This window comes from Spea bombifrons, chromosome 8 (genome assembly GCF_027358695.1).
Source record: "Spea bombifrons isolate aSpeBom1 chromosome 8, aSpeBom1.2.pri, whole genome shotgun sequence".
Taxonomy (NCBI): Eukaryota; Metazoa; Chordata; class Amphibia; order Anura; family Pelobatidae; genus Spea; species Spea bombifrons.
In genome coordinates this window covers 21,929,972-21,940,787 of record NC_071094.1, presented here as the reverse complement: position 1 = coordinate 21,940,787, position 10,816 = coordinate 21,929,972, and the positions used below count along the sequence as shown (strand labels likewise).

The 10,816-nt window shown below is 38.9% G+C and overlaps 1 protein-coding gene across 1 annotated transcript in view; it reads left to right on the top strand.

Moving 5' to 3' along the window:
• Positions 1–1,020: 1,020 nt before the first annotated feature.
• LOC128502901 (TSC22 domain family protein 3-like) overlaps positions 1,021–10,816 on the top strand; it is a 28,853-nt gene continuing 19,057 nt past the window's right edge. Inside the window, exon 1 of the mRNA XM_053472849.1 lies at positions 1,021–1,548. Within this exon, the coding sequence (XP_053328824.1) occupies positions 1,229–1,548 (320 nt within the window). The 5' untranslated portion in view covers positions 1,021–1,228. The remainder of the gene's footprint in view (positions 1,549–10,816) is intronic.

Below are 10,816 nucleotides of genomic sequence, written 5' to 3'. Positions count from 1 at the left end.
GAACATTTTGTCCTCAAGTGAAAATTTAAGGAACTTATTAAAGGAAAAACACTATATGATTGCAAATGTCTACATAATGGAAGCATTTATGTCAATTAGTCCCAATCTCGATGGCTAAAAATTCAATGATGCAGAAAGTATATACAGGCAAACGCTATACTATGAAACACATGATTAGCATAAACACAGGCAAACACTATATATTGTACAATATAATATTCTATTTTTGGTATGAGCGCCCCTTCAAGGATCATCATTACATATAGCAAAAAGAAAAATATACCTCAGTACTCAGATAAAACAGATACATATGGTAAAAACGTAAACTAAAACGCTGTAAAAACTCCCAGTCCAAATAAAGGAATTAACTGTTAATATCAGACAACTCTTATACCAATAACCAGTTTGTGATACTTTTCTAATCTTAGTAAGAATATCACAAAGCATGCAGGACCCCTTTACTATTTATCTCCCCTTTAAACCTCTTGCAGTCCTAGTAGAGAGGAAAAATACACCGAAATATAAAATTCATTGAATCTATATATGATTCTAAAGCTCCCCAAATACAATCCTCATGAAAATAAGACTTTGAGTTGATTATGCCCCTTGTGTGTATTAATGATGGTAGTGTGTAGCTTGTTGTAGAAGCAAATGGTTGTTAAACAAACAATTAAAATAAAATAATATCTTAGCTGTATTTTACAGGTATACACAGGAAGCGTCACTTCTGTGCTTGCAATCTTGTTTACAGTCAGCACAAACAGAAATTATCTGCACGTGCCTTGGGAGGGGTTTCCTACTGAAAGTAACCCTTCTACTAAACACTGCACAGCGCTGATCTTGCTCCCTGAGATCACAACACATGCATTTGTTCTTTGCTGCAGTGCAATACACAGTTGCTGATCTCCTGTCCCCTCCTGCGCTCACTTAAGTCTTCCTACGTAAACTCTTACACAGTAGCGCAGCCTCTGGGGCAGTAAGAGGACTGCACTCCAGCCTCTCAGAACTGGGATGTGCCTAGAAGAGAGGCAGAGGTTTGTGTCGAGAGGTGTGTTTGCACAATACACTGCTCTACAGATAGTGCTTCATTCTTCATCTGCTCTGTTAGGAGCCAAACCAGGCAGGACACGTTTGTATTCTAGAAAGCAGTGAAGTTCTAAGTTTGTGTCACTGCACTAGTTCTGTCCCTGGAACGTTTACTTGATTTTTAAGGATCTAAGAGATCAACATGAGCATTTCAGAGGAAGACGAATGCCGCTCACCTATTGGCCTAGACTGTTGCAGCTGCTGTCTTGACCTGGCCAACAAAAGTGAGATGGAAGAAGGGAATGGACACAACAGCAACCCAGGAAGCCCAACTGTAAGCAACTTTCGTCAGTTGAGGGAAAAGTTGGTCTTTGAGAACCTTAATGCAGATAAGCTGAACACCATCATGAGGCAGGACTCGCTGGAGCCAGTGGTGAAGGATCCCTGTTACCTTTTGAATGAAGGCATTTGCAACAGCAACATTGACCAGACAATGCTGTCCATCCTCTTGTTCTTCCACAGGTGGGTCAGAAACAAAATATGTGTGATAGAATAGGCTATGTGGAAACAGAAAACTGTTCTAACGTTCTGATTTTCTTTAAATAGCGTAGACAGACTTCTAGTGTACCATATCAATGAAAAGTGGTGTAAAAGGTAGAGGATATATTCTTAAAATATAAGTAATGAATTTGGAGAATGTTCTTGAGAAGCATGGTGTTTTTTTTACCACAATATAATGATGTTAAACTAGAAAGCAGGTATATACCATCTGGAATAAAACTCAATAACAATTTTTTAAAATATTTCAATGCTATATGCTATTTTATGGAATTTATTAACTCTATGTATGTATGAGGATCAAAAGGGCATTTGTACATCTAATATACCAGTACCCCCTGATCTGATACTGTTTTGTCTGATCTGGTAATACTTTTCTATTTATTTGTGTCATAATGTATATATCAGAAGTTATGAAACATCACAACAAGGCATAAAATAGCAACAGAGAAATGTATACAGCAACAATGATGTCATAAGGGCCCAAAAAGGAACATTAACATGATGTACCCTTTAGCAGGTGGTTTCCAGTTCCTGCTGAGGGTTTCCCCCAACATACTGCATGTTACTTGTTCTTAATGCAGGCAAAGTCCTCTCATGGACAACACACATTTTTAGCTATAGGTCAGATCATCACTTTGATAAGAATAAATTGCTGCATATCTTGGATCAGTGAGATACTTAAATACTTGGTTGCTGAAATCAGTGCAGAATGGATGGTCCCAGTATTAAATCAGTATGTATGTCCTTCATGTTCACTGAATTTAAGTACAATATATACCATTGAATCACTAAACAGTTATGGAATTCATCACCTAGTCTTCACTGTCATTCATGGCATTCTAAGTATGGTCACAGCATTTACTGCTCTTGTCCCTAGAGCTCCAGTAATATTAATAATTGTCAACAGTTGAAAGGAACTGCTTCAAATATGCTATCAAAATTATATTAGTTATTAGGCTTTTAGTGCACATAATGTGGCCTGTACTGGTTGCACTGTACTAGCCATTATTAATAACAAGCCAGCTCCACATTGGATGACTACTGGTTTTACAAAAAGATACTGCAAATAGAAAACATAAACAAGTACAATCTAATGAGATGTTTTAATTTTAATTGAAGTCCATGTATTACCAAGACAGCGGAGTTGTCTCAATATGATTGCCTTGGGAGCAAATTTACACCAAATTGCAGATGCGGCTGGACTAGTAAAGAAATTTTGTGGTAAAAAAGGTACAAGCTCTTTTTAATTCATTTTTTTATGAAGAGCAAATAGGTTGCAGTAGCAGGCTACTGCGTACACAATGATAAAGAGCTTTGAATAATATAAAGTTGCTTTCGGGTAACAGGTCAACAGTAAGCATTGATCAGCTTGATAAACTTTCTATGCAGTGAAAGGTCTCTAATACATATATTATATTGTATTCAAGCTTGTTTTGAAGGTTAGTGACATTTTACACAGTTTGATATGAGGTCATAATGTAACAAAGTAGTGTGGTTATTTCTAACTTATCACTTCAATACATCTTGCTGTAAAACTATATTATGACAGCTAAGTGCTTTACACTGCAATACAGTTATATAAATATAGATTTTAAAGTCCATGGTTTCTAGCTCATTTAATATTTTATGACATAAACATACCTCCAATAACAGATAACATAATTCCACAAAGGTAAATGATTAGCCTTCCAATGTAATAACTGTCAAACAGCAGGTAGGGGCCATACTTGGAAATACCATAGAAGGTCTATGTAGCCTTGTATCTTTCTACGCTCTGTTGACATGATACTGAGAATCTGCAATATGCATTTAAACTAAGAAATACCATGCAAATCACATCCTATACTTATATACATATTTAGATACATCCCGTATATGTTGAGAGGTCTTCTTATTATTATGGCTATTGGGAGGGTTTGTGGGGGTGTGACTGACTATTGGTGTGAATGGATGGAGGTCAGGGCCGGCCTTAGGGGTGCGCGACCTATGCGGCCGCACAGGGCGCCATGGCAACAGGGGGACTTAAATGAAAAAATCGGGGGGGGGGTGTTTGTTTTTTTTTTTACTTTATTTAACATCTTCCATGTTAAATAACGTTTTTTAAGTCCTGGGCAGGGGCGCCGTGCGGTCGCTCGTGAAGTTTTCACCAACCACTCGGCGCCCCTCACTCTCCGTGACTCTGTCGCGGTGCCAGCGTTTCATGCTGAGCGCTGGAATTATTCTGGCGCTCAGCTGTGAAGCGCGCACCACGGCAGATCGGGAAGACGGACGCCTCCCGCTCCCACCGCAGGACTCCGGCAACAAGGTAAGTAAGGATAGGGAGAGGGGGTAGATAATGAGAAGGGGCAAGGGGGGGCAGGCAGTGAGAAGGGGCCGAGGTGGGAGATTTTTTTCCTTTCTTTTGGGAAATGATGGGGGGCGCCAGAGGAGTAGTCCGCACAGGGCGCCAGAACACTTAAGGCCGGCTCTGATGGAGGTAATTTAAATAAAAAAATATTGTAGTATCTTACCAACTTAAAGGGGCACTCCAGCTTTAATGCATTTTAATGAATATGGTAGCAAGGGGAGAGCTGGTGTATTCTGGCCCAGTGGGCAGGTAAAGCCAGGTGGCCCCATCAGCCCCTTATCCCCCAATAACCAACATACACAAAACATATATTTACTCACACTACCCTCTCACCTTCCTACTCCTGCCCTCACTCACTTACCCATTTACCTTTTTTGAAGTCTTCTTTCTACTTTTACCACAGGGTCATGTAATATTCTACCACCTCCATGACTGTATGTACTGCATACAATTTACTGCAAGTGTAAAATACATATCAAAATATGCATTATGGCGGGAGTAGACCTTTGAAGTTAACTTTGAATTCCCAACGCTTCCCTTTTTGCCAAAACCTAGCTATTTTTGTGATGACATAATAAAATAAAGTTTTATAAAACCATGATATTGAAGGTGTTGGTAGACCCATTGTCCAACACCTTCTTTTCACCATAGACAACATAAAGTTAATTGCATATTGCACACACCCACAATCCCTTATGTCCTGTGACAGCATGCATTGTGTACAAATACCCACACAACGTCTTTGTGTCAGACGTCACTAGAGGAACATTGATATACCATTACCATACAACATTCTCCATATACATGTTGGTAGCATGTTCATTTCAGTCGGCTGTCATCCAAACATTTGAGAATGACAGGTCCATATTGATGGTATTAAATGAACTTATTAAAATACCTATAACTTGTGCTTTGTATTTCAGTTCAGTGCAATTGTTAAGCTATTAAATGTTAATTGAACAAATATTTTACACAACAAACATTTATGAGGCTTTTGTATGAAAACCTGCGTCACTAATTAATAATTAATTTAGTTATTAATTATTTCCTTACTTTATATGACACATTATACCTACCAGTTATAGAAAGAGGACAAAATTACATTAAGATTTGACTGTAACATAAAATTAATACTAAGCAAGTATTGCTCCAACACTGTGTACATCAATACTGACATTCTATACAGTGAGTATGGAGCAATGTTAGCCAGATGCCTGATGTCTCTCAAGGCTAGGGTGAATACATCAGCCATTTTCTGTAGGACGTATTTAACATGTTACTGATCAGCACTTGTAAAATGCTACCCTGTGGTATGTGGTCTGTGAAACCAATTCCTTTCTGTGGTTTTTACACACCAGGCCAGCACTTTGCATGTTGTGGTTAGTAATGGGCACTATTGCCAGAATAAAAAATATACACATCTCTCTAGCTAAACAAAAGTTTCATTAAAATAAACAGATCTATTAGTCATGTGCATTTTAATGTGTTAATAATAACACATATCTGCACGCTATGCACTTTTCCAGCATGCCGCTGTGTATATCCAGCTAGAAGCTGCACACAGCGGGATTTGCTGCACAATGGGCAATAAAGGTACGTTGGAGATGCTGTCAGACATCAGCCCACCATGCATTTGGTTTTAGACTGTGTGTATTAGTGTATGTGTTAGAATGAGGGTATAGGTGTATGGTTTTAAAATAGAGTGTATGTTGTCATGGTGTTAGTATATGTGTGTGTTAGTGTAAGGTATGTTAGTATATAGTGTTTGTGTGTGGTGTAAGTGTATGGTGTTACTTTGATTTGGTGAGTTTCAGTGTGTGGTGTAAGAGTGTGTGTGAGTGTATGGTGTTGTAGTGTGTGTGAGTGTATGGTGTTATAGTGTGTGTGTGTGTGTTAGGTTCACTCCTGGATGCTGCACTGATGTCAGTGTAGTGCCATATTTACATGGGTTGATGTAATATATGTGACCCAGGGCAACACCCCCAGCCACTCTCAGACCCCCTGAGCTGTATTGGATCTTCTCCTTCACAGGGTCTTCTTCCTCTACGCCATATCTTAACATTCTGCAATAATTAATTAAAATATACTGCGTAGGTACTCACCGGAGACGACCATATCTAGTCAGGTGTCAGGCTATGGGTAGAGAAACTCTCTCTTTCTTCTCCAATGGATCTGCTAAAAGGCTTTTACTAAAAACACCCTTTACTTTCAGTTCAATATGGTCATAAAATTGCCCAGGTAGCATATTGGTCTCCGAAACAACAGGTTTATATGGGCCTGAAGATAATTGCTCAAAATTGAGCTTCCCTATAACACTGTTTTTGGGAGCGTCCAGCGATTTAAAAAACTCTAGAAAGAGGTGAAAAACTATACAGTATCCAGGGGACTGAGTTCCCTCACCTTATGCCCAGTGACATGACCTTTTGGAATGACATTGGGTCCATTGGGAAGGGTTTGAAGATCATGGGGAAATAATGCTGAGTAGGTGTGAAGATTAGAAGTTAGGGGGAGAGAGATGATTATCATGCAGTATGGGGTGATAATGGTAGGGGATGGAACTTTTGGGGGTTGGGGGATAATGTTTGTGGTGGGAGCTGTGAATAAATTATGATGTGGTGGTATGATGATTGTCAGGGGCAGCTTTACATTTACACATACATACACATGTGCTTGCTTTTTAACACCTTACATATATATATATATATATACACACCAAGCCACCCAAACGCCCATACAAAACCCATACATACATAAGTACATTAACACATCCACTCTAACACCTTACAAATACATGTACATACACAGTCTTACAACATAGACTTACACATACATACATACACAGCCACTCTAATACCATACAACAAGGGGCTAAAATATGCTGGTTGCACTGTATCTTAAAGAAGGCAGGCTAAGTGGTATAAAAGCCCCTCTGCCTAATAAATGTGGGTCAGCTGCCCAATTGGGCAATCACACACATTCAATAGAATACTATGAAATTGTCCACCGCAGACCTCGGTAAATGTCCACCATAAGCAATGTTGGTGTCTACCCTTGTACACTACTGCGGTTCTTGCTGTTCTTGCCTTCCCTTGAATTTCTCAAACATTAGACCTCACCTACAATATGTACATATTGTTATCTGTAAAAAACATAACTGTTAAAACACAGGTTACAGGCATTCTGAAAGAACATAATGGAACCACTTTAACTCAGTTGTATCACTAAGCCAAATGACTATACTATATCAAGATAAAAGTGACATCCTCCTTATACATTTTTACTATTTTATCTACTTGCCAGCTACACTTGTATTCACCTTGGGAGCTGTCCTAGGCCTGTCCCCAGGCAGGCACCCCAAGGCACCCCTGCATGGCTGCTGTCCTTACTGCTAGCTCTGTGATATGATGTCATATCCCAGAGTTCAGTGTCTTAAAGCCATGAAGCACATCTTAATTTTATGGAGCGTTTGGTGGCTTGGCACAATCCTCCACAATGTAAACGAGCTGGTGAACCCAGGAACCTTCACATCCTGTGAGCATCTGCAAGAAGAGTTTGGGTGTTACTTGATAATTCAAAGTTAACATGCTGTCATCTCACTGCTTTATCTCTACAATATGTTGTACTACTCAGCCCTTCTTGCAGGTGAGGCTTATTGGAGTTGGTCATAAAAATCCACGAAGGAGTCAGGGAATTTAAACCCTCAGTTTAATTTATATAATTTGTGTTTATCTTAACATATAGAATTTTGAAGGGTATTATATGTGTGACAGTGAATGTTATTACCTGTTGCAAGAGAACCAGTTCATGCATAGTTTAACCAACCACCTATGGGACCAATACAGCTGAAACTCCAATCACATTTTTGATGGTGAGTTATTATTTCTGTGATTCATAAAGCATATAGAGAGTGCAGACACATGACAATGTTTGCGTGTCTGCAAATAAAAAGTGTCTGTATGGTTTCAGGCAGACATAACTACTTTTGTTTGTTGATGTTATTTGCATGCGCCTACCCAGAATTCCTTGTGGTTGGGGCAGCACCATGAGATTTCTGAGGGAAAAAACAAGCCTCCTGGCTTGTCTGGTGTCTGTAGATGAGTGTTTAATAATGCTTCTACTACCCCCTTAATTGTAAGTAGAAGAGTTTTCCATCACCTTTACCCACCATAACTTTGGTTGTTGGTATTTCTCATAGAAACATACACAGAAATGCTTACCATAACACCTTTATGGTCAAAGTAATACAGTTAAAACATACAATAACAACACATTGGTGCGCATACTTTCACACACTCACCTGAACAAAAAAGATGTTAAAACATAGCGTGCGTGGGTATTAGAATGGGAGGGGGCATTTCTAGGTATTTGCCTAAAGAAAAAAATATATTCAAACGGAATTTGCAGAACACTATTTAGAGTATGCCGTTTAGCCAGTTTAATATTCAGAATCATCATCTGAGAAGTTGACGCCTGCTTCTTGTCATGCCATGAAGCCAAGACGCTGCATCGATGTGATTTGTTCTGCAAAAATGACATACCTATCTGCTACCTATACTGAACGCAGTGTGATCAAACACTGAGTGTCTTGTACTACAAATATTTTTTAGTTTATTAAAAATCTTTTCTTCAGTAGTAAAATGAAGCGACTGTACATTATATAGTAACAGTGTAAATATATATATATATATATATATATACATGTGAATAGTACACAACTGTACTCCTGGTGCACATGTTAGGAGTGTAACCACCATTTTATTGCTTAGGTTTAGCATCTTATGCATTTTTTGACCATTCTGGGATGCCACCTTCAAATCTTGCCACTTCTGACCTTGTTTGGGTGTTTTTAGATATAGTATACCATTTGTTTCTCTTCACCTCATTCCCTCTAGAGTGTAAGCTTGCGAGCAGATCCCTCATTACCTAATGTATGGGTTTGCCTTAGAGTCTGTTTTATCATACCCCTTGGATATTTGTATTCTAAGAAGTGTATTAAAATAAATCTAGTATTAAAGGTTTATTGCAGATGAGACTTGTGAAGCAGGTTGCTCTCGAGGATGAACAGAGATTCAGGATGATCACAAGAGATATTCAAGGCTATACAGTGGGGAATAGGACTCATACTCATACAGGGCTAACATGTAATATAAGCAGTTTCCTCTGGATAGTTGTGATGTCAGCTTTTTACTGCTGTACAAACTAAAAAGACAGATCCCTTTAGGAAAGGGCTGGTTTGGTTACTGTTGCGTAACATAGAGTAATATGTTCATTGATTAATTATACTACATCTTAAATCTTGCCGCTGCCCACTATATGCACTGCAACACACTCATGCACATTAAACCATATATCAGGGCCTGCTGTACCATACAGGTGGCTTAGACGGCTGCGTATGAGGGTGCCTCTGTGAAGATCTCTTCTATGTTAGCAAACAAGTTCATGTGGGAGGGGGTGTTAAGGGTATGGCTCTGTATATGATATCGGCGAATCCAGCGGTGCAGTTAGGCAGACATTCTAAGCAGGGCAATTAAAACTAGGTATGCTTTGTGATGTGTTGTGTCTGATTCCAGCATCATGTTACAGAACATTACATACCATGTATCAGTTTTCAACGCCTCATAAATCTTGTTTTCCAGGCATCTCCACACCCTCTGTAGGTATAATTACAAAACCTGAGCATTATAGCTCATAACCCTAATAAGTGCAAAACACTAACACAGGGCACATAGTTACATTTGCCTCATACTGTTAAAGTCACCACAGATGGTTTATTTCCAAGGAAGTTATATTACTATGTTACAAAACTGCTCAAGAGATGCCAGTTACCCAATCCATTAACAAAATAGTTAATAGATGTTAGTAACCTGCATCCTCAAAGACATTATCAGTCTGATTTCATATTAGTGAATAAAATGTCCATCCATAAAATGATTTGCGTTCAATATTAGTCAAGTAACGCTAGACGGCTTCTAGGGTTGTCTATTGGTTCTAGTTTAGTGAAAATGATGTGGAATCGTACATGGAGCATGCGGCTGTACACTTCATGCTACACTGCTAATATTTCTTGGGGAGCAAGCTCACGAAGATGGCCATAGTAAAAGTTCCCTCACACTCCTTTCATTAAGGGTTTTGGTCCTCAGCATCTGTACAGATACTTGCAAAGACCTTCCATATCTTGCAGGCAAGTCTGGTGCCAGGGTCAGCTCTTGCCATGCGCCTGGTCTAGGTGAGGCAATGGCAGGGTACAAAAAAAAATAATATGTGTGTGTTTTACACCAAATACCTTGCTGTGTCGGGTTCAATAACCCAAGGCTGTGAGACATTCCCTAAGTTTTAGATATTCCAGCGTGGGCACATTCAGCTCATTCTGTAATGTGAAAATGTATTACCGGTAAATCACATTTTCATAAGAAAGTTTATGCAGAATTCTGTTTTGTTCCTGGTGCTCAAGGCCTGGAGTTTGATAACTCTTCTACAAACCAAGCTGCCTTATATACATTAATAATGTATTAAGAGCTGTAGTTATATGGGAAACCAGTAGTTCTTGAGGAATAGGATGAGGACAAATTAGTGGAATTTTACGGTATTAGGCATCCATCATGAATGTTACAATTGATTCTGGTGGTTTGAAGTCAGTAGATTGTTTCACTGTATAAGTTGTGATAGTCAGCACTGACAATGATAATTGTTTAGATTTTATTTCTAATTATATGGAAATATACCTTTGGCATGTAATGAAATATACCCTATTTGACTCAGACCTTTGTGATCTCAAGAGAGAAACAACCTTCAATTGTTGCATCACTAAAAACAGGCACGCCTGTTTGGATTCACCATTAATAAGGCCAAATGTAGCAATGGACACTAAACACAACAGTATGA